A 24,697-nucleotide genomic window follows, 5' to 3' on the forward strand; every position below is an offset into this window, starting at 1 on the left:
AGCCGATCAACCTCAGATATAAATAATTCTGTTCCAAGCGCAGAAGTTTAGAAAAAAATAAATGAGTCTTAAACCCACTCATTACACACGCTTACACGAATCTCAAAACACAGCGGGCAATAAGTAGTGCTTGTAGCTACACTCAACCCATGCAGTCACGGTCAAGTTAAGTTTCAAAACGCTGAAAACATTTTCTTCTTAGGCGGATGACGAAGATACATGCTGCTCAGTTAAACGTTACTCTTTGTATTTGTAGTTAGTAGTTTAAATGCTGGTTTTAAACTTGGTTTTTAACAAACAAACTAATGTTACAGGTATTTAGGAACAAGCTAAATTTGAATTTATTGTTAAACTTTTTGAATGGTTTAAAATTGAAAAAAAATCAGGAAAAAATGTATATCATTGAGATATTTATAAAAACAGAAAACTTATAGAATTGCAATATTAATCAAATCAGCACCAAGGTGTCGTGATGTTGAATCGGGAGGTAACTAGTGATCCTCATTCCTATAAAATAGGCCTTTTAATATTCTTGTAATGGACGTTGCACTTTTACAGCTCATCGTCATTAAATAAATGCCAGTGGGAAACACTCAGGCATGCTCATAGTTCAGACTTAGCAACTTCATTATCCTCTTAAAACACCCCCCCACACACAAAATATCAGACTATTAGATTAGATTTAAGCCCAATCCCAATTCTATTTTTTTACCCCTTTCCCTACCCCTCACCTCTTCACCTTGTTTCTTGAAACGAAGTGGAAAGGGGAAGGGTTGAAGTATTTTCCCTAAGAAATGGGACACCACTACAACACTGTTATATGTTATCATACGTATCCGTTCATTTACATGTACACATATGGCCGTAAGCAAAACAAACAATGCGTTATCAAATGCTCGGTAAACTCCAGTACTACTGAACTTTCATATTTGTTTGTAGCATGCAGTAAAGTGTATATGACATAAAAATATATTTTTGTAATGTCGTGCAATCTGTGCTATCCGCTAGCAAACTTTAGCTATTTTTTTGTAACATTTCTTTACAGAACATCACCATGTTCCCTTCGTTTGAAGTGGGGTCCCGAAAAATCTTACCCCTACCCCTCCAACCAAAAGAGAAATGAGACACCCCTACCACTTTACATGAACGCGCCAAACGGAGGGGTAGGGCTAAGTGTAGGGGTAAGGGGTAGAATTGGGATTGGGCTTTACTGTCAATAATTAGCCAGAATAAGCCAGAACATCATGCACCTAATTTATATAACAACGTCTGTCATTCTGAACTAGTCACAAGAATACAATGACAAGGATTAATGGCATAAACCAATAAAAGTGATAAAAGTCACTACAAACAGGCCGTGCTGAATATGTTTTTAATAAAGATTGAAAACCAGCTGCAACATTTGCATGGCTAATAATCATCACGCGCTGTTGTACGTCACATTCCAGACCTGCAGTCGAGTTACAGTACATGTGTACTTTCAAGTCTCCATGAAATTTCACGGCTTCTTGGCACATTTTCAACACTTTCTTGCCTGTGTGTGTTCATGCAGACCTATTAGAAAGCCAACAGAAAGCCAAGTAATATGAGCTGGAGATATTTAAACCCCTACAAACAAATAAATACTCACAGGGAAAATCATTAAACCATTGATAAGAGGTCTTGATGAAAACTAGTGATTACTATGAAACTCGACTACATTCTCCAGTCTTGTTTCTACAAATTTCAGTGAAGAAGCTTTAAACTACGGTTATAAATCTGCATATTAATCTACTTTTCGATTAAAAAAAATTATACATGGTAAGATATACACATTTCAAGTTTGTGCAAAAGAAAAAATGTTTACTAGCTAAATCTAGGATTAAAGCTGCTAAATAATTACAGGACATATCCGTGGGCGAATGTTCTGACGAACTGGACATGTACCTTGCTCTTGGAGTACCAGGTGAAGTGCAGGCTGTTGGTCTCACTGGGTACTGGCAGTATGAAGGAGAGAGCATAATGATTCACCACATCGTCCCTCACGTAGTACAGCTCAGCATCCAGACCTTTAAACACACAAAAGAGGTAATCAAATATTTAAAAAAAAAAAACTATTAAAAAAAATTACAAACATGAAATATATTGTGGATCTTCATGACCTCCATTCTCGTGTCCATACAAAGTTTGTTTTGGGATGTATAATTCGTGATCCCTATGAATTTTGCCTTTCGTGAAAAGAAAAAAAAAAATCTCTCTTTTATGCACTGTAGACTAATGGATTTTACAGCACTCGGAAGTCTCTGGAAGGAGAGAAACCACAGCGGCACAAAATCATTTCTCAAAGCAGCAAACCACATTGACTCATGACACCGATCACCAACTCAGTGTCCTTCCTTAGCCTCATGGAGGACAAATAAAACATGTGACCTAAATAAATCCTAACATAAAAGTCTGCCAGAAGGATTTTCCCCATGTATGAGTGGGGTTAAATGGAGAAAAAGAAATCCAACATCCAACAAATCTATGACCTACACGAAACGGCCAAAGTAATAAATACCTTCCACCACCTCTTTTAAGTATCTAGAATTACCAAGTACCAATTAAAGGAATTAATACATTATAATGATAATCAAAAAAAAAAAAAAAAAAAAAAGGACAGCATTTTTAAAAGACGACACTCAAAGATGATTTATCATTAAAATAAAATAAAAACCGCTCAGCTGCAGGATGTTTATGTTTGAGGTCATCACCCTTCACTATCACCAGACCTTAACAGCCCCGTCTCTCCCCTAAGGCTCGCCTCCACTTTCTAATAACTCAGCCTGAGGACGTGGTAATCTAAACAAGGTCTCGGTCATAGCCGCATTCCTTAAGCAGCTTCGATCGGAACAGCTCTCTCTCTCTCTCTCTCTCAGGCCATGCTGCACACCTGTGCTCTAAAGGCGGGTACATTTATCCCCGTTAGCAGGGGGGGGGGAGCAGGTGCTGACGGATAGGTGGCTGGGGTTTCAAGCTGGAAGCCGATTCCCACAAAGCCGAGGAACAGGAACATGTAGAGCTGAGTGACGGCTAAAAATTCTATCTCAGCTGCGGGACCTCGTTATCAGCCCGTTGTGACTCTCTTTAAACAAGGGGGGGAAGGGCAGTGCAATTCCTCTCTGACTCTTGCAGAACAGCAAGAAAGTTTTTTTTTTTTTTTTTTAGGTAGACTTGCAAATTTTCTCTTTGGACTGCTACATTACCTGGTTTCATCCCACCGTCTCCATGTTTACAGTCTAATCCACCTGCTAGAGCTGTGTGATTAAATCAATTATGCAAGTAGGCAGATTTGTTTTCCATTGATGTAAATCATATTTTTGGGATCAATGGCTTGGTTCATGATTCAGAATCAAATCACAGTTTTTTAACCTTTAAAATCATCTAAAATTGATAGATTATACCACAGCATGTTGAAAAAATACAAATTGTTTGCATCTTCCGCAAAGTATTTGCAAAAATACTCTCATTTCACAAGATAATTGCTGTTGCTTCTTGTTTTTGAGTTTCAAATATTTAAAGGATATTTTTGAACATGATTTGCATTATTTGCTACTGGTGATGGCACTGTTATTGTATTTAATATTATTTTTATTTTTTTTGCACAATGCAATAAACCTTATTTATCTACCACACAGGACGTTGTATTACTGTACATGCCAACGAGTAAATACATAAGAGCATGCCACCTACAGGATTATAAAGGAATGGCAACATTCCACCTAAATCCAAAATCAATTTGAATGAACTGACACACAAGAGAGTCATGACGCTTCACTGAGTTGATTTTTTTCTCTACTGTATGTACCATTAGCTTTACTTCATTCAACACAGGCATATTTATTTGTTAAATCTAGAACAATATACTTTCTGACTATACAGTTTGCTGTTTAGGAAAGAAAACAAACCCTGAACGCCCAGCTTCCCTTTCGACTGCTGAGCGCACAGAAGTAAAAAAATGGCGCTAATCCAACTGGAAATTTGCACCGAGGATGAAACACTAAGATGGAATAATGTTTTAAATAAAATATGCACATCTGACTTTTCAAACTTGTGGAAAGTACACACTACCGCTCAAAGGTTTGTAACCGCCTGCAAGTGTATTTGTTTTTGTTTAGTAATTTAATCCTCTACATTCTGCAACAATACCGGGGATTTCAAACCTATGAAATAACACACATGGAATTAGGGAATTATGTAACAACAACAACAAACAGTTTTTATTTAAAGACACAGGGGCTAGCCTTTCTGGAATAGTTCTTGCAAGAACAGTATTGTCAATTGCATTTGCAAAACTCATCAAGAACCATAATGAAACTGGCGCTCATGAAGACCATCCTAGGAAAGCAAGACCAAAACTCACCTCTGCTGCAGAGTTGTTGTTCATTTGGAGAAACCAGTCTCAAAAATCACCAATTAAACAGCACCTCAGATTAGAGGCGTTGAGGCTTTACAGATCGCGAGTACCAGATGCACCTTAATGTCAACTGTTTAAAGGAGATTGTAGCATATTTTGGACACCTTCAGCAATGTTTTACAAAGTGGAAAGAAATAAAAATCAGGAAAGACCACAGAGTTAGAAAGTGATCCTGAACTTTTGAGCGGTAAATGACATCTGCTGGGCCTGAGCGATGTGCGGCCTGTTCTGTTAATCTAAATGAACAAAATTAGGACATTCCAGACATTGTTAGCTGGCGTCTGATCACAAACTGAACTGATCAGGCTTGTATCCTTTCCACTATTACTACATGATAATAAAAAAAAATCATCATGACAAAAGCACACAAGGTTTTAGACAGGTACATGTTCAGACTGACTGCATTGTAACAACAACAAAAAAAAGGTTAGAAAGTGACTTAAAAAAATCTTCTTGCTATTATATCAAAAGGTATTTTTGCTTTTTATTTTTTAGCAAAAACACTCAAGTTTGGGCCAAACCTGATATTTACAGATTTCTGGAAGTTTTCCACAATTCTGTGGCTTTCTGGAGACCACAGGAGATTTGCTTGTGGTGTGGCGTGGACGAGGAACAATACGCATTAAGATTAATACTCCCTGATCTCCACAGCAGTCACAGCAATTTTTTTTTAAAACACAAACCAGCATTTAAAGGGATCAAAAGAAACACGCAATTTATGCTTAATCCCTGATTACAGCCACTATGACCCCTAATCATCATCATCAGTTGTCCATCTTCCCTGCCAGGCATCTAATGTAGCCATTTTCATTTCCTGCTTCCCCCCCCCCCTCCATGGTGTTTTCCACTCATTCAGAGGTTTCAGTCACTGAACTGCAGCCCTTGGGTGGGTGAATGACTTGGCCAGTGAAGAACATTCCAGATTCAGCTCAGGAAACCTCCGCTGTGACTTGATTACTATGTTCTGGACTTTAAGGCATTTAGTATTTAGTTGGAGCCAAGTATTAAACCTTAGGCTCCACAACAAAAGCTGTTTTTATCATTCCAGAAACGGAGACTGTTGGATTGATGGACACACATACACGCAAAGGGACGTTTAACAACTTCAGACAGAATCCTCTGACTGTGCCAGGACACAGGAGCTCGTTTTGTGTCATCAATGTGGAAATAAAAAAATAATAATCTTAAGAAATAAAAAAAAAAAAAAAATCTGTCACTTTTGATGTGTGAGGATTTTCACTCTGTGTAATTGCCTCGCTCAGGGTCTGTGAATTTTCTGTTCATACTTTTGTTCTGTACCACTTAAAAGCAAACTGCTGGAAAAGTGAGAGGAAAGAGGGGGGGGGGGGGGTGAGTGGAGGGTGTATTCTCTAGTCAAAATTATTTCTGCTCTCTTCCTCCAGCTTTGTAGGCTTAAACCAGCTTCAAGCTGAAACAGGACTTTGTGGGACCAGCTCATTGGGGGGTAGGGTTGGTGGTGTTGGACTGAACGGGGGTGTCTCAGGGGTCGAGGACGCTTGACCCAGCGCTTTTATAATCTCTCTCTAGTGTTCAAACTCGGGTCTGAAAAGGAGCCCAGAGGAACTGAAGTGAAAAAAAAAAAAGAACTAGGAGAATGAACGCTAACAGACACACCGTCATGGGATGGCCGGCAGAGTTAAAATCTCAACTGTCTTTTCACTCGCCGTATTCTGTGGGAAGCATTTTGTCTCTCCTCTTCGCTTTCCGAAACGAGTAACAACAAGTTGCTTTGAAAGTCTCTGTGGTGAACCACACCAGCTTTTATTTAAAAAAAAAACAAAACAAAAAAAAAAAACTCACTGGTGGTTTCCCTTCACCCTGACACCAGTCCCTTAACTGAGCACGACCGTGAGGGGGACGCCGTGTCTTTACTTTTTCTTCAATAGCTCTAAAACCTCTTTCATGCTCGAGCTAAATCCACTGTTTGAAAAAGCCAACAGGCCGAGGAGAAAACAAGTCTAGTAATTAAAAATCCTGTGGTCGATCTTGCTTAAAAACTTAAAACTTTAAAGCTTTCCACTATTTTACTCACTCAACTCATCTTGCAAGGCGACAGTGCTAACCACTACACCAGAAGATGGCTGGAGAAAATCCATAAAACAGAAGTGTGGGATTAAAGCTGGACCTGGATTTGAGCTCAAGCATTAAAAATTGTTTAAATTTACGCTAGGCAGCACAAGTTTTTTTTTTCCCTTGATAAGGAAAGTTTGCTAAACAGGCTCTAATGGGATCCGGATGAGAATGAGATGAAGCAAAACAATCGACACATGATAACATCTTGACCTGTCAAACGCTTAAATCTGGCTTCTTGTATAGTTACACCTTCGCAAATGAACTAAATACATTAAAATAAATAAATAAATAAATAAACATAAAACTGTGATTCTAGTGGTAGGTTTCATAGACTAAATCCAAATTACCAGCCTGAAATCACTCAAAAATCGATTTTTCACCTGATGTGATGCAGGTCTGACGAACGCACTGATCTGCGTCACTTTGTGGTCTTGGATCAGACACATATGTAGTGATGAGACTTGAACGAGAACGTTTAGATTGGTTCATGTGACTTTATGTCTCTGCGCTAATGTCGGTCAGCAGAACGTCACAGCAGTGCTAGCATTAGCTGCTGAAACAGATAAAGCAAAAACATCTGGCTTTTTTCCTTCTTCCCGGATCTCAACAAACACTAACTGCTTGCCATAAGATCCCAAGTATATTTTTTGCTTGGAGCACAAACTCATGACATCTTTTAACCCAGACGGTGCAAGCAAAGTCTCAACGATGTGTATATGCATAACATTTCAGAGGACAGACATGTCAGGGTCAAACAAAAGTCAATTGTAACAATGAATCTGAACCCTTACTTGTATAAAACTGTAATAAAACACCTCGTGGTGGTACGAAGGTTTTAGAGGCCCATAATTAATCGACAATCCTCCATGTGGGGAAAATTTTTTTTTACGTCTTTTAAAGAAACGTGGTAATACATAAAACGCGGACTCTATTACATCGACTCTTGCATTTTGCATCATCACAATAGCATTGGTTTAGGTCATCAACCAGTTGTGTGTGTGTTAGAGAGAGAGAAAAAGAACTGATCTGTAAAAAAATTAAGTGATTATCATCTGATTCTGATCCGATCCTTAAAAACAACATGGCTTGTAATATTCAGATTTAGGTCATACAAACTTCCGGTTAATCTTTGAATGCAGATGCGCACGTTAAACAGTTGAAGATAAAAACTAGGGCACTGCGCTACTCTCCTACCATAAACAGAAGCCTGGAGACACACAGCGAGTCCACTGAGAGCCGATGCTATTAGCTCACGACTGACCCGGGTACTGCTGAGAATGAGTACATGTTAGCACACGTCTCCAAACACTCCAAAACACACCGAAGTGCACAGACATAGCTGACTGGTGACATAGCTGGAAGTGTAGATGCTAAACAGAACAAAAACAATCATTCAATTACGGCTGTAAGGCAATAAAAATAAGGCAATAAAATGCATATGGAGAGAATAACTAAACCCAAACGCATTACTGTGACCTCAAACTTTTTTTTTGTTTTAATCTCTTATTTAAACAGCAAAGGTACACTTGGTGGTTCGTTAGTGTGTAAGAAGGTAATAAATATAAACTGATACATAACGTGGAATTACGCACCTACAATAACTTATGTCTGTAAGCACAATATCTCTTATATAGAGTAAGAGGTTATGTCTAATTTGATTATGTCTGCATATCTCCTTTAATATCTACAAATCCATAGTGCTGTTTTATTTTCAGACGGGATCGTGCAGATCAAGTAAACTCCGTACCCTGCTGCTGATAAAATTCCTAAAAGGCCAGGTGCGGACCTGCGCGCTCAACAAAAAACAAAATCCCTCCTGTACTAAAAGCCTTATCTTGCATTACCGAGTGTACATCACAAAAACACTGAGTGGTGCTCCTAAGAGACGGGGGTCCAGGCGAGGGGGCAATGAGGTAAGCGCACCAACTCTTACAATGTTATCTTTCAGCACTTCGATACAAACCCAGAAAACAGCTGACAAACATAAGACAAGGGTTGTTTTTTTTCAATAAAAGTGTTATGTGGATGTTTATATGCTTAAACATGCACAAGCAAGATCAGATGTATTCCTTATGCCCTCTGTAATCATATTCCTCTCTCGCATGGGGTAATGCTAACAGGATGTGGTGGGATATAAGATTTGCATGCCTGATGCTCCAGGGAAAAGGAAATGAGTCGTGTTTTTTTTTTTTTTTTTTAGGTATCTACAGTCCGTTCACGTTCTCTGCCCTGACTAACACATGACCTGTCTGGTGTTTATTAAGAAATGATAACATGTCACACCGAGGTAGAAATTGAAGGAAGGAATGAAAACTGTTTAAAACGTGCATTCAAAAAACTCTAGAATGGTTAGGAATCGTTAAACGTCCTGCAATCAAATACAGGTGGCTGCTTCAAAAACATGCAAACAAAAAGTGGAAGCAAACGGGCACACCCCAATGATCAACAACATCAACTGGTTATCTGGTTATTACTCACATTACAAATACACAAGCTTCTTTCAACTGCAAAAAAAAAAAAACTAAAATATATCTCAATATAAATTGACAATCATCTTCTTTGTCTTTCGGCTGTTCCCTTTCAAGAATAGCCACAGCGAATCATCTGCCTCCACCTAACCCTATCCTCTGCATCCTCTTTTCTCACCTTCAACTAACTTCATGTCCTCTCTCACTGCATCCATAAATCTCCTCTTTGGTCTTCCTCTTGACCTCCTGCCTGGCAGGTCCAACCTCAGTATCCTTCTACTAATATATTCACAATCTCTCTTCTGGACATGTCCAAATCATCTCAATAAGGCCTCTCTGACCTTATCTCCAAAACATCATGGGTTGTCCCTTTGATTCATCACTCCTCAAGAGAACCTCAACAATCTTTATTTCTGCTACTTTCAACTCTGCCTCCCGTGTTTTCCTCAGTGCCACTGTCTCTAAGCTGGTCTCACCATCTTTCCTTTCATTCTCGCTTATACTCTTTCATCACGCAACCCACCTGACTTTTCTTCACCCATTTCAACCTGCCTGTACACACCTCTTCACCTCCTTTCCACACATTGGACCGCTGACCCCTGTACTGTAAAGTCCTGCACCTTCCCTACCTCTGGTTCCTGTAGCCTTATAAATGGACACATGAAGTAACGCAACAACAAAAAAATAAAAGAGCGAGATAGGTATGATCCGGTGTTTTATGGTTGTTTTCAGTCGACCAAAAATAATATGAGCAATTGGCGAGTTCAACACTTTTGCAATGTCATCCCCCTACTATTCCGTGGAAAATCACAAAAGGTTAAAATAATTATGCACGTTTAAAAAGAGAAGATAACGCTGGTTCTACGTTACATATCCGAAACCCAAAACAGGAACAGATTGACATCTAAAGCCTGCCCATTGACACACACCAGGACGGTTTCTGTATAAGCGGTAAGGTTTTTTAATGCTTATTATGATTATTGTAATTATTATTATTAATAATAATATTAAATTTGCCACTGATTGATAAGTTAAATAATAGAGGAGAAAAATCTTAATTTAGTAAAAAAAAAAAAAAATAGACGGAGATCAATTTTTAGTCAACAGTGAGAGAATGGCCCAATCATACAAAGTGCCCTAATGGAACCATAGCAACCGTACTAGGGTGCGCAGGATTGATCATGGTTGATCACTGATGTTATGGTTGATCCAAAGGTCAGCGGTTCGAGTTCCAGATTCCACTGCATGCATCACGGTTGTCCCTGCGCTCTGACCGCAACTTTCTATTTGAGATAAATAAGGAAACAATTTCACTGTACATTACATGCGCACGTGAAAAATAAACACGACTTTATTTTATTCCTGTAATAAAAGCTTTTTCTTAAGACATACATCACCTTTACTGTTAAACACGAAACGTTACTGCGTATCTAATCTATTTGCAGCACAAACCTCAGGAAGACTCGTTCGATCTGAACCCTTTCAGACATTTTGTCATTGGTTCACACATGGATGGAAAAAACACAGAATAGACAAAGAGGTCATGTTTAATCCTGTTTCTAGAGGGTAAAAAAAAAAAAAAAAAAAAGCTGGAGGGAGCGAATCCATGTTTTGCTGTAGTGTTTGTGCCTCATTAGCATAGAAAAATGGTGAAATAGCTGCTGGTGGAAAAATCCTCGGTGCTCGGGTTGCCCTATCAGCACAGATGGTCAGGAGGGCAGGCAATCAGCGTAATACCAAACAGGTGTGGGCTAAAAGTAACCGAGGAGCCGGCAGGCAGACCAACTTAGGGCTGAGGTGCGCAGCAGACAGAAAACCGCTTTCATATGGGACTACCATTGCCATGTCACACCATTAGACATGAAATGCATGCTGGTCTGGCTCGAAGTGGAGGCCCAAGAGGCAGGAAAAACTGCCACGGTGTCACAGCTACCTCGATTAGGGAAAGTAAGACCTAATCTCGCCGCGTACGAATCACAGCCCAGTCTTGTTCTCCGAGGAGGTCTTAGCAGTTTTCTCTCCCTGCTAAATGCTTTCTTTATAAGCAAATTCCCCAAACAGAACATACAATCTGTTAGAGAATCAGTGCCATGGCACCAAAACTACTAGGCCAGGGTTATATTTCACACATGACGACGTGGCAGAAACGCAAGAAGCTTTGTTTGCAAACCTTTCATACACATGGAGGATTAACAAGGTAGGTCAGAAATAAACAGATGCACCTTTCCAGCACTGTAATAACTCTGACCGCTTTCTTTCTCTGAGCAAGATAAAAATAAGCAAGATCAGAGGAGCTGAAGAAGCTAGGATGATGTTTATCTTGAGAAAATGGCAGAAATCTGCAATTTATTAATGTTGCGGTAATCCTTCCAGTTGAGACTAAAAACTAACTACAAAAGCCCCATCAGTGGACTTTACATTAACGTCAATACCTCTCCTGTTATAATAAACTTCCAGCCTCATCTATGTAGCATCACCCAAATGAGGATGGGTTCCCTGTCGAGTCTGGTTCCTCTTAAGGTTTCTTCCTATCGTCATCTCAGGGAGTTTTTCTTTTTCGCCCTCGGAGGACGAATCTGAGAATATATTTATTTGCTAAAATTTATTTGAGAAAACTCTCACACACTTGTAGAACTTATTTCCATAACACTGCAAAAAAAAAATCCTAGATCGTTATAATTGTTACATGAAATCAATTGTGAAAATGTATTGCAACACTTTTTTTGTACATGTGGATTTAAAAGCAACTCCAACACTATCTTAACTTCTACATGACGAAGGGAAATGTTTTGGATACATTTAGATATTTGCATGTTTAGCATGTATTTATTTATTATTTTTAATAATGATAATTATTGAATAAACCGATTCAATTATAAAAAGCGTTTTTTGTGTGTGGCAATTCCTGTAGCTCCAAACGGACGCCAAAAATCGATTTTTTTTTTATTTTGACATTTATAACAAAATATGGCCCAGTGACTAGAACTGGTTGGTTTCCAGTTTGATCAGCCACAGATCATGGATTCCACACGGAGCGCAAAAGTTTCTGAATGGCGAAACAAACTTTTTTTACAATGTTTTTTTTTATTTATGTAATTAATGAAATTAATTATCAAAATCTAGTAGAATTAAAAGCCTCCGACCGGCCGTTTTTTTCAAACTCTGCAAGCGATTTAGTCTCCCAATAATTACAAGCGTTCACACCAGTCTGAAAACACTTTAAGGTTAAATTAGGTTGGAAAATCATGCATGTTAGAAGCCCTGAGTGCTGGCAGCTTCTCAACTCAAACTCATTGTCAAGTAGACTTTTGAGGCGGGGGGTCGGGTGTGGGGGTTTGGGGGATATGGGTGGAAGGACACTTACTTTTTACAATTCACACATTTTTCATCCCATTTGTCAATCATTTGCTAATTCAGTTTAGAAATAATAATGACAGATGAGATAAGAGACAAATGCTGCTCAGTAATTATTATTATTATTTTAAATTAAGGCTTAAACTCTTGTATTTGGAATTAGTTTTTAAATGTAGTAAACTCATGCTCACGTTCTTTTAAACTGTAACAAAATCATTTAAAAAACATATATCGGAAATGTTGTCAAAATCATGATACTTATAGAATCGCAATATAAATGTACTAACTTACAACATATCGGGTTGTCACTGGTGATTCCCATCACTAATAATTGATGGTCACAACTTTCAAACTCGAACACACCAGGCAGTAGCACAAATGATTATTAAACTTGATAATCAAAACAGGCAGCTAAATAAATAACCGGCCATCAGGTACAGGTATAGTCACTGCTTTCATACACTTGGATTATTATGGCCAGACAGTGAACACAGTGAAGGAAAGCTGAAGAAATAAAGCGTGTTTTAGTCAAAGAACGTGCTAATGTATCATCAGAGGCATTCTCGTCTTCATGCCTACACCCTGCTTTCACACAAACTGCTCTATGAAAGCCCTTGAATCGACAGGGCATGATGAGGGTAAACAACTTTATAGATAAACACTCCGCAGGATATACTGGTACACAAACCATTTCCTATATTTATTAAAAGAACCTAAACAAGGAAAGACTAAATGTGCTGAGGGTGAAGTGAATGCTTCAGTCAGTAAAGTGTAGGAAGATGGGAAAAACTAAAATGTTTGTTAAACTACAAAGACTCGTAAATTTCGGTTTAAGCCAAAAAACAAGAGTTAGAGGAGTTTTAGATCAGCAATGCGGTGTCTCTAAAACACGGCCACGAAGTAGTCTAAAAAAGGAAGTGCCGGAGAAAAAGCAGGTGCTGAAAAACGCATTCTTGGCTGCTGGAGATGTGTACTGCATGCAAAACATACCAGAGAGAAAGGGGGGGGTTGAGACTGGGAATCCTTATGCTTTCACTGTGGCACTTAGAAAAGGACAGGCACAGAAATGTGAATAGCGCTGACAATCACTCCTCTTCTATTCACTGCTTCCCTTTGTAAATGCTCCCTACTCGTCTTTCACCTCACTTGCCTTGAAAGCTTCCCTCCTCCTTTTTCTTTCTTGCTCAGGGCGCATGTTCAAGTGCGGCAGTGGCTATACGGCCGGCGAAAAAGAAAAAAGTTTTTTTTTTTTTTTTAAGCCCTCCGTCAATCGTGCAGCGCGTCGGCATGTTATTCAAGAGACGCCTTTATCCGGGGTTTAATGGCAAAATGATTTCACTTGATGCCGGGATGTTCAGCGATTATAGGCTTTGACATTCCAAGGGACTGTTATCAGATATTCCATCACCAGTGCGATATTCGATATGGTGTTGTGTGAGTTAAGGGGAAAAAAGGGGAAAAAAAGAGAGAGAAAAAAAGTCCTGTAGGATAAACTTTCCACTTCTAACCCTAGATAGTGAACGGTCGTTTAAGAGGAACACAATGAGCATTCTCACAGCGCTATTGTGAAACAGCTAGCTAAGGCTTTTTGACTGTAGGATGAGGAATATAAGCCTATAAGTTACCTTTAAACACACACAACTCTTATCTTTTTCCCAAATTCCTCTGTTAAACCCTACTGCACATGCATGAACCAGGAAAGGCCCAATGGTAATCCCAAATAATATATGTAATGGATGTGTGTGTGTAAAGACCTGTCGCACGTCTAACACCAATTCAGACACCAAATAACAGCCATTGATAACCATACGAATGGAAACCCGAGCACAGAAAGAGCAGTATAATCCCCGCCCCCACCCCCCAAAGACAAGATGTTTATTTCTGGTCTCTGGCAGTCATTAGAGGTGTTTTTCTTAGATGGTTTTGGAAAAGCTATTAAAATGCACTGGAGACAGCAAAGAAGAAGAAGAAGAAAAAAAAAGTACCAGCAGGGCCACACTAGTAATTCATCGCTTTACTCAACAAGCTTGTGAGCCAGAAGCAAGAGGAAAAAAAAATGCGATGGAGAGGCACCAGCTAATCCAAACATCTGTCATAGTCCTGAGAACAGTCGTTCACATATTCATGTCTTTCTGATGACTGCTGTGAGTTTTAATGAGATGAAAAAAAAAAAAAAAGAAAAAAAAAAAACACACACACTTGTGATGCTTGTGATGCTTTTCATTGACCACCCACTATTCAGCACATAAAACTGTGGATGTGTTGCATGTGGGCCAAACAGGTGCGGTACAGGGTACAGGTCTCCATTTGAACTCAGACGTTTGCACAGAACTTAAAACTATAGCTTGAATGTACAGCATTGTGCTGTATTTTAACCAGACTTTCATGTCAACAAAGAAGAACCAGCAACAATGTCGTGAGTTTTGCCTGGAACTATTGTGCTGTTTAAATAAATAGTGTATCGTACTAAGAGCACAATAAAAATGAAAAGGGAACTTCATGGGTGAAATCCAACATCCCTCCCAACCCAAACATTTGAATTAGATATATTATTAGATGAAGAGACTCCCTTCCCATGCCTGCCAGCCTCCACGATACAGTATAAAAGGGATGGCAAATCACTAGGGACCACGTGATACGGTGACCTGACACGATCATCAGGAGATCGTAAGTTCGATTCCCAGGTGATGCTGTAACCTCTCGCAGCTGGAGATCTAGAAAGAGCTTTTTGACCAGCTCCCTAAGAGGGGAGGGATAAGAGGTACTTAGTGCTCCCATATTAATCACAGCTCAACAGCCAATCACGGGCATCTATGAGTTTAACCAAGCAGAATAGGCGAAATTAGGAAGGAATGACAGAATTAGGGAGAAAATCGGGGGAAAATAAAAATAAATATATGTATATATCAATTCATCAATGCAATTTAACAGTATTTGTTTTAGATTTAGATTCTGGTTCAATCTTTGTAAATATTTTGCACCAACCACACATGATACACAAGATGTGTGAATAATTCAGAGTGTACCCACTGTGGGATTTTAAGATGAAATACAACATTTTACCATCTCAAACACAAACATGTATGAAATTTTTTTTTTATTGAGTCAGCGTGGTCACATAAAACAATCAGGGAATGTTTTACACACACGCACGCAGTTCTTCTACACATACACCACCACTAAGAAAAATGTTTTTAATTCCACCTGCTACAAAGAGATGGCTGAGAACCATTCTTGCAGTTTTTCTACACATACACCACCAGTGAGAAAAATTTATTTAATTCCACCTGCCACCTGCTACAAAGAGACGGCTGAGAATCTGTCATTAGCACAATCGCCTCTTATGTTGTGTTCAAGGTGAAGTTGCAAATCTTGAACTCTTGCCTGGCTACAACAACCATAAAAATCACCTCTTCAAACTTGCAGTTTCAACTCTAAAACTTGGGGTTGTGTTACTCGACTACCAGCTCCTTTCTTACTTTCATAAAGTGAAATCAAAACCATTGAAACAATGTAAATACACTTACACTTAAATACACCCTTACATACACTTAAAATTTGTTGAACGCAGCACTGGTTTGAGTTTAGTTAGATTTATATCTATCTATAACACTGTTCTGAGAAGTAATCATAATTACTGGAGTCATAACATATGTTAGCCGCTTAGCTTGATGGTAATGCTACTCTTATATTGTCTGCTGACTAGCTCTGTGCATGTGCTAGCTCAAAATGTTGCATGGACGTTTGCGATTTGCTGCACCAAGTCTGTAAAGATCTTGTTCAGTCACATACGTGTTTCATTTTGTAATCAAAGATAATAAACATAACGTAAACCTTTGAATAAAAACTACTCATTCCACTGCATTCAGCATTCAGACTCCCTTCATCTCATCCTCCATCAAAATAATGGATTATGCCTAAATAGAGGCATTATGCTTAAGCTTTTAAAACCATCTCTACTGAAGTCCCGTGACCTCAGGGCTTGTAAGTGCTTTTCAGTACTGAGTACTGAGTGTTTGCTGTAACTCAACCGAGAGACATGCAAATCTTCATGCACTGACAGACATCTTGACAAATCGCAGATACAATTCCATGGTAAATATGTATATATATATTTTTTTTTTCGCCTGAACATTCCTATAACAAAAGAAAAAAGTAAACTATTCAGAATGAAAGTCTCAGTTGTGTTTCCTCAGAACTTGGTCTAAATTTGTTCAGCACGTTAGCTTCCTGCTGAGGAGTCTAACAGGACGTCTCGTCTGTAGGCTCAGGTCCACTGTTTTGAGGTTAAAAAATTCATACTACTATGGCAGCTTGGTAATGAATCCAGCCTGGCCTTTACAAGGACGAAAGCTCCTTTATTAATTATAACCATATGAGCCGTTCCTCCATCTCTTTCATGCAAACAGTCTTTCTTTTTTTGGGGGACCCTAAGACTGGTCTGAGAGGATAAACCACCCCGATGTGTAATTGGGTGTGACAATTCAAAAGTTTGGTCGATTTGATAAGTGACCCGACTTCTACATTCCCAGATGCTGAACAACGATCTGGTCCACTTCACTGCTAACGGAAAATTCAAAGTGGACTCATCAGTGGGTATGCTTGCCTGATGTTGACATCAGACACAGAATGATGAACCACAAGAAACCGCAGAAATGTGTTTAGTTAGCTGTGTGATGGTGACGAAAAAAAACTCAAACAGGGAACCTTTAAGAAGTGACTGATGCAATCGATATTCCATGTGGTATTTTTTTTTCCTCCCTTTTCAGCTTTTTTTTCTCATGACTTGTAATCTAAACAATGGTTGAACAGCTAAACAGTCCACTAACTACAATAAAAACAGACAAATACAGATTATCATGAACAAACAAGTTCACAACATTTTACCATCTCAAACGCATGTATATAATCAGGAAATGTAACTAAACCGATCTTAACCGATAAAGCTCTTTAAAGCTTCATAACAGCTCTAATCCGAGGTGCTGTTTGTTCATCTGTGATTTTTGAGGCTTCTGAACTTCTCCTCAAGGTAAGTCTTGGTCTTGCTTTCCTGAGATGGTCTTTATGAGAGCCAGTTTCATCATGGTGTTTGGTACTGTGTCAGGTGCATTTGCAAAACCCATCAAACAGGTTTGGTGCACACGCACATACACAGGAGTAAGTAAAGACCTGACCAGCACACCCGCATATGGTTCTTTTTATACTGTCATGTATTTGTGTTCATGATTGGAAATCAATCAACATATATAAATTTTTTTTTTCCTTTAGATTTTGCTACGGTTCTACACAAACTTGGCAGATTACTCGCACCACACATTTGATGCTGTGCTGCTAGCCACTGTGAGAATAGTTTAGAGCGCGAACATTCCACCACCTCGAATGCAATATATTAAAATACATCACTCACACACCGTCTATACCGCTTAATCCTATATAATGGGTCATTGGGGGCCTGGAGCCCATCAAAGCCAGGAAAGTTACCGGGGTACACCCTTCAATTTGGGAACCCCAATTAGCCCAATCTACATGTCTTTGGACTGTTTGGACTCGAGTACCCCGAGAAAACCGACCAAGCACGGGGAGAAAATGCAAACCCCATGAACACAGATCTTGTGAATCGAACTTGGACCCTGGAGGTGCAAAGTCACAGTGCTAAATCACTACACCACCGTGCCGCCAAAATATATAACAATTACTAATAATACAAGTTTAAAAAAAGAAAGTTAAAAAAAAAAACTCTTAACTCTGTTCTGGATACATGAACTGCCACACAAAAGAATCACAACAAATCACTGAATCCATCATTTCTAGCTTCCCTGCTTTGCATGTTGTAATATTACAATTCCCTTCACTGGAACTGATACCCTTTTTCCACCAAAGTGAACCAGATTCTGTTCTGTAGTGTAGTTCTGGTTCAGAGCAAACTCGATAGAAGTGAAAAAACAGTATTGGGGCGTCCTGACCTCAACCCCACTTATCACCTTTGAAAAGAACTGGAATAAAACTTGCTATACTGAATTCAGATCCTCGCAATAAAAAAAAAAAAGTGTTAAACAGACAAAAGTGTTAAACAGACAAAAGCGCTGCAAATTCATGCTCTTTAGAATCATTCCTTCATCTGCAATCCCACTGGTGTGGTGAGTGTCTTGCATAAAGAGATTATTTTTAGATTTACAAGGGTACAGTCATAGAGTACTAACCGCTAAAACCTGCATGCTTTTAGGGAAACTGAAAAAAATAAAAAATAAAACAGAATTCTGCACTGCCGTTTTGTTAGGTGCTGTCTTTATTTATTTTTAAATAAAAATGTTAAATCACAATGTGTAAGTGCTATAAAAATTACAATCTACAAAGACGACATTTGGCGTTTTCACGTTAGAGTTCCAGGATCACTTTCAACTACACTTGACCCTAAAGTCTAGTTTATTTTGATCCCTGAGAACACAATCGTTTCATGCTCGGAAGTCGGCTGAAAAAGGTGGTCTCAGGGAGGATACAGCGTGAACATGAATGAAAAGAATCGGGTATGGAAGCAACTAACCCTAAGCATAAATGGCGATCTGCTTCTGTACAGACCCGATGTCATCAGTGCTATCGGTCTTTACCTGAAATCTGTGCGTGTGTAGAGGTGGGGGTGGGGACAGTACATACCTATTGTGCCTAATAAATCGCATAAATGTGGAAGTTTGCTAGTTTCGTCAGGTAGTAGTTACCTTTCTTTCTTTTTTTTTACGCCACGCCAGCTTCTACAGTTATATTCATGGCAAGAGTCCATTTTTGTTATTCGATATTAAAACAAGATAAGATGATTAAGATTAATTAGTTAAGAACTTTTAAACTAAATTGGATTTACTTGTTGAAAAACATTTTCAAAAGGGACAACCGAATAAAACAAAGGAGTAAAAAAATTAAATAAAGTATAGTGAGGTCATAGGTGCATTTCCACTGTGAGAGACAGAATCTAAATCTACACACACACACACACACACACACACACACACACACACACACAGTAAGGTCCATAAGTATTTGATCACCCTGTGATTTTGCAAGTTCTTTTACTTAGAAATCATGGAGGGGTCTACAATTTTCAGCATAGGATAACACAATGGAACATTCTTCTGATAGGTCTGGTGTTGATATGTCCCTCTATCCACTCTCCTGTAAAAGCTAAATACAACCTATGACTAATACAAAACCCTTTAAATACTCTCACCTTCAAAAACGCCTGAATTTTTTTTACATCCTCAAGAGGCTCTTTTCAAAACTTCAAATGACACATTCCAGGCTAAATTAACGCTCTCCATACATGTGCACAGACAGCGACTGGTTCTCATCTGCGTCCTCCCTCGTGCGATGGACGGTATGGTCTCCACACGGAGATATTTACAGAATTTACCTCCTTTCTTCTGTGCTGTGACACCTACTGATAAGAAGCTGGGCTTGAGGAATCGTGGCTTCACTCCCTCAGAATGCCAACTCCAACATGGAGTTTAAGAGCATGACTTGTAAAAACATGAAAGAATAAGGTCATGGGTCAAGGTCAACGCATAAAGTGAGCAAAGTGAGCACTGGGACAAGTGAGAGTGGAGACATGCGGACTGGCATGCTCTAGCTTTGAGAGTTTCATCCATTTTTTTCTTTCTTTTAATTAATACCATAAATAGTCCTGGTTTAACTCATTTAGAAGCTTTACATCGAGTAAACAAATCTGGAACTGTGTAACGCCTGAGACATCACCAAAGAAATTCCACTACAGTAAAGAGAAATGAGACAGAACAGAAAGTAAATATTAAGCTAACAAGCCTTTTACGCTCAGCTGGATTATGAATCTCTGCCAAAAACCAACAACAGTAAGTAAACAAGGCAGGTCTTGACTCAGTCACACCCTTGGTCAGCTGCTGCATAGGTAAGGTACAGAAAGAAGAGATCCAGTAAAACCCACAGCAATCTGGTGCGTAAATTATGAAATCTGAAATAAAAAAATCAAATACAAAAAAAAACAAAAAAACAAAAAAACAAAAACAAATTTGAAACCCAGAATCAACTGAATCAATTCTACTTTAAAGCAGCGAGTATTAAATGTGTTGGATGCTGAACTAGCTGACACCCAAGACAAGCAGATTTCACTCCTGTGCATAATTTAAGACTGCGAAGCAGACAAGTAGCTTCAACAGCCCTAAAAAGCGACCACTGCAAAAAATCATCACAACGTACATTTTTACGACACTTTGGCTCCTTTAACCCTTTCCGACTCACATAGCTACAATGCTAGTTACATTAGCTGTGGTAACATTTTAAAAGGTTTCACTGATTTACTCCAGCATCTGTATTGATAGCGTTTGAGGTGGATAAGTATATTCAAAACAAATTGAAAACCAACCAGTTCTGGTCACTGGCCATTCGAACAGTTCAGCTCTTTTTTTATAAACGACTTGCTTATCAGGGACAGTCTTATCATTTTGATTCACACACATTCACATTTCATACAAACTTCCATAATTTCTTTTGATTATGTAAAGCTACTTTGCAACAACGTCAATTGTTAAAAGCGCTATACAAAGAAAAATTTAACTGAATTGGATTTTCAGAAACAAAACCTGCAGCACTTATGTAACTTTCCTGCTATAAGTGATCGATGTCTCTTCACAGACAAAATATAAAGAACAATATACTCACACTAGACTTAAATCTTTTATAAGAAATGTAAGGTTTTCTCAAGGCCACAAAACCTGATTTGTTAAACTAGAAAAACTGTTAGAAAACAGAAAATCATCTATTTACATTTAGGCATTTGGCAGACGCTCTCATCGCGACTTACAAAAAGTGCTTTAAAGTTTACATCACTGAATGGATACTTACACTATATAAATAAACTTATTTAGTTTCTTATTGGTTTACTCTCAGTAGCTACATATTTATAAATTTTAGATATAGATATAGCTCAGCTTTTACTTGACTTACAGTTAGCTAACAAATTCATAACTTGTCCATCACTGGTTCAATAGAAACATAGTGAGATAGATAGTCATATTAGATAATAAAAGGTGAGATTGCACTGTAGCACCTCTAAAACAAACTTCCACTCCCCTGGTTTTGGTGGCGCCCTAAGCTGTAATCGTTCATGAAACCAAAGTGGGCTCAGAAAAAAAGAAAAGGAAAAAAAAAAAAAAAAAAAACATGGCATGAAGCTATTTCACAAAGAAATGCAGATCCCGCTTCGGTGTTCATGCTGGAAAGGTTTAGCATGAGTGCTAGTGCCACCCAATTTACATTACGACACATTTTCACTAAACAAACTGCTGTCAATCACCAGTAAATAACAACCGCCAGTTACGTCAATTACACCCTTATATAACCTGTTACTACAATCAAGTGAGCGAGATGATGGTCTTGTGTGGGTCTTAATTAATGCCACGGATAATCTGGCCTTCATTAATTTTATAGGCACTTTATCTAGTAAACACATCACTGGAATTGTGTATTGCTCAAGAAGATCCATGGAATTCCACTACGGGAGCAGATCACAGTTTTATTGAGCTAACCACAACTATTTTCCAGACTCGTTAGACTGCATGACATGTTGGTTTTACAAAGGACTGAATGTTAATCAAGTGCGTTTTATTTGTTACACAAATAGACTTTTAAATCAGTGCTTTATTACAAAGCAAAATGTACACATCACATTTTTAAAATTATTTAAATTTGGAATTAATAAATCACATGGTTGTCGTGAAGAACCTCCTAAACTTTCGACAGGTTTAACGATGACGGTTACATCAACTGAAAGGTTTTACGAATCATTATTGACAATACTAGGGGCAGGAAAAGCTCAGAGGGCGAGAAGACACTGAGCTCCACCAGGTTGCCAATGTTGGGCCCTTGAGCAAAGGCCCTTAACCCTATCTGGTCCAGGGGCGCTGTATCATAGCTGACTCTGCATTCTGACCCACAGCTGGGCTGGGATATGCAAAGAAAGAATTTTACTGTGCAGTGACGTACATGTGACAATTAAAGGCTTAAAACTAAGGCTTAACTTTAATTAGATCATCACAGCATAACTCTATTTAGAGGAAAGTGGGGAGAGGGGGTGCACAGGAAATTAACAATCCCTGCCCAAACCATGGAACCAGCCTCTAAAAAGCAAATCCACACACACACACAAAAGATCAGAAGAACATGAAAAAAGCTGTCCTGCATGCAATGCGATCAGACAGAAGGGCCATGTTTCCAACACACACGCTGGATAAATCAGGAACAGAAACATGGTGCGACTGGGTGTAAGACGGTACTGAAGTCCTGACCTAGTGGAGTTGGTTAAATCATCTCACATTACATAATCACTTATTCATCGTCTATAACGTTTTATTCTGTATTCAGATTCGCAGGGACTCGGAAGATTAACCCAGGAGACTTAAGGCACGAGGCAGGGTACACCCTGGAATACACACAGAAATTCATTTGGGAACGACAATTAGTCTAATTTGCAGGTCTTTGGACTGTGGGAGGAAAAACGGAGGAAACCCACCAAGCTCGGGGGAGAACATGGATTTGAACTTGGCCCCGGAATCAAACCCGGAGGTTCAAGGCGACAGTGCCAACACCACTACACCAACCTGCTGCGGACGTTACATTATCATTTAACTTAATTTCCTCATTTTTTTTCTTTTAAAACAAGTACATACTGGTGTTACTGTATTATCGGTCACTAAACATGTAACTGCTGATGATATATTCTACTAGTCCTGGAAATCACAAAAATCTCATGCTTATTTGAATCTAGCAAATACAAGCAGCACCAACCCAAGGGTTTGTTAGTGAACACCAACAGTGCATCTGCTAACCAGGCGTGTCTAACAGCAGGAGGCCAATGAGACTATCAGTAAAGGAAAAGACAAGCGACAGTCGATAATCACTGACAGCATCTTCCCTGACCACGTGCCATCATCAGCCGAGCTTTAGCCTAAAAACCCCCCGCGGCATAAAAACAGACACAAGAGTCTCTAAAAGTCTGTAACCAGACCTAGCTTACATGACCTACATTTTATTCATGTTGAGGTTTGGACTGGGGAGAAGAGTAAACGAACAGAAGAGGCCAGGCCAGGTCTATGCTTTCTCTATCAGCTCATCTCTGACACAGAAGGTGACGTCATGCAGGAAGCAGTGAAACCTTACATGGCAAAAGTATGCTGTGACCAACAGAGCTGCGAGAGTCAAAACGCAGGAACGTGAGATTCTGGTGCACATGTTTATTGACCTCATTACTTAATGATCCAGTTCATCAGGTGTGCTGGAACAGGATAAACCACTTGGCACGATGTTTTGTGCCAAGCACAGTGCTCATCCTGACCAACTTATTAGCATTTATCGAACAAGCACGGCTCGATCTGATACGAGACATGATGATGAAGGCTGATGAAAGGGACTCGTCTCTGTCTGGGCATCTGGCTGGTGAAATAAACTTCCTCTCTGACTGTCCACACAGCTGAGTCACTTCCTGTGTCCACATAAAAGCCAAAAAAAAAAACCTCCTTAAACACTTATTAAAAACTTTCACGGGTTAACTTCTAACATGTTTTAGCCTAATACTATTCTGATACACCGAACATTTACTTTAAAAGACAAGCACACACACAGAGTATCGTCTATGAAAGAGACTCCAGTACACTTCTGGAAAATGGTGTCTGCTGAATGCTTTCACACTGAATAAGCTCTCATCCATTAGATTTATTAAACTGTTTAAAGCTTGATGAGATGGCTGAAAAAAAGCTCCAAACGCGAACGGAAAACCAATATACGGCTCACACTTTCTTGCATTCACCCCGAGCATTACAGCACATTAGACCGCTGCATGCCATTCGGCAGGAATTTGTTAGCAGAAGCAATTTGTGGAAAGTGGTTTCAAGCAGGGGGGAAACGAGTTATAGCAACCAATTTCAACAAACTGCCAAACAGCTACCGGTGCCGTTTCCATGAAAATGAAAATCCCATTTTCTGCATGCTTACTGAGCATCAGGACAAGCTGAGCGCCGTGGAATTTTGAAAATACTCAATGCCATGCAAATGTGAATGAACAAACAAAAGAAACAATAAATTAATAAATACAGACTTTGGATGATGAAATGTTTTTATCACCTGGCAGTCGATTACAAGACAATTCAACAAAGCACATGCATTAGCTCTACACAAGCCACTGTAGTGAAATGTTAAAAAAGAATAACACTGAGGAAACCATTTACAATGCAGTACAAACTTGGAAAAAAATTAAAATAAAACCACAAATAAATAAATAAAATAACTGCCTGAGGATTAAGATCTGCAAAAGAAATTACAGACCCAGAGACAG

General features: G+C 39.0%; 1 protein-coding gene across 3 annotated transcripts in view; it reads right to left on the reverse strand.

The window, feature by feature from the left end:
• ryk (receptor like tyrosine kinase) overlaps positions 1–24,697 on the reverse strand; it is a 60,306-nt gene that overhangs the window by 28,205 nt on the left and 7,404 nt on the right. For all 3 annotated transcript variants that reach the window (XM_053497679.1, XM_053497680.1, XM_053497678.1), the window contains exon 2: positions 1,927–2,048. In XM_053497679.1, coding sequence (XP_053353654.1) covers positions 1,927–2,048 — 122 coding nt within the window. The remainder of the gene's footprint in view (positions 1–1,926; positions 2,049–24,697) is intronic.

This window comes from Clarias gariepinus, chromosome 6, assembly GCF_024256425.1.
Source record: "Clarias gariepinus isolate MV-2021 ecotype Netherlands chromosome 6, CGAR_prim_01v2, whole genome shotgun sequence".
Classification (NCBI taxonomy): Eukaryota; Metazoa; Chordata; class Actinopteri; order Siluriformes; family Clariidae; genus Clarias; species Clarias gariepinus.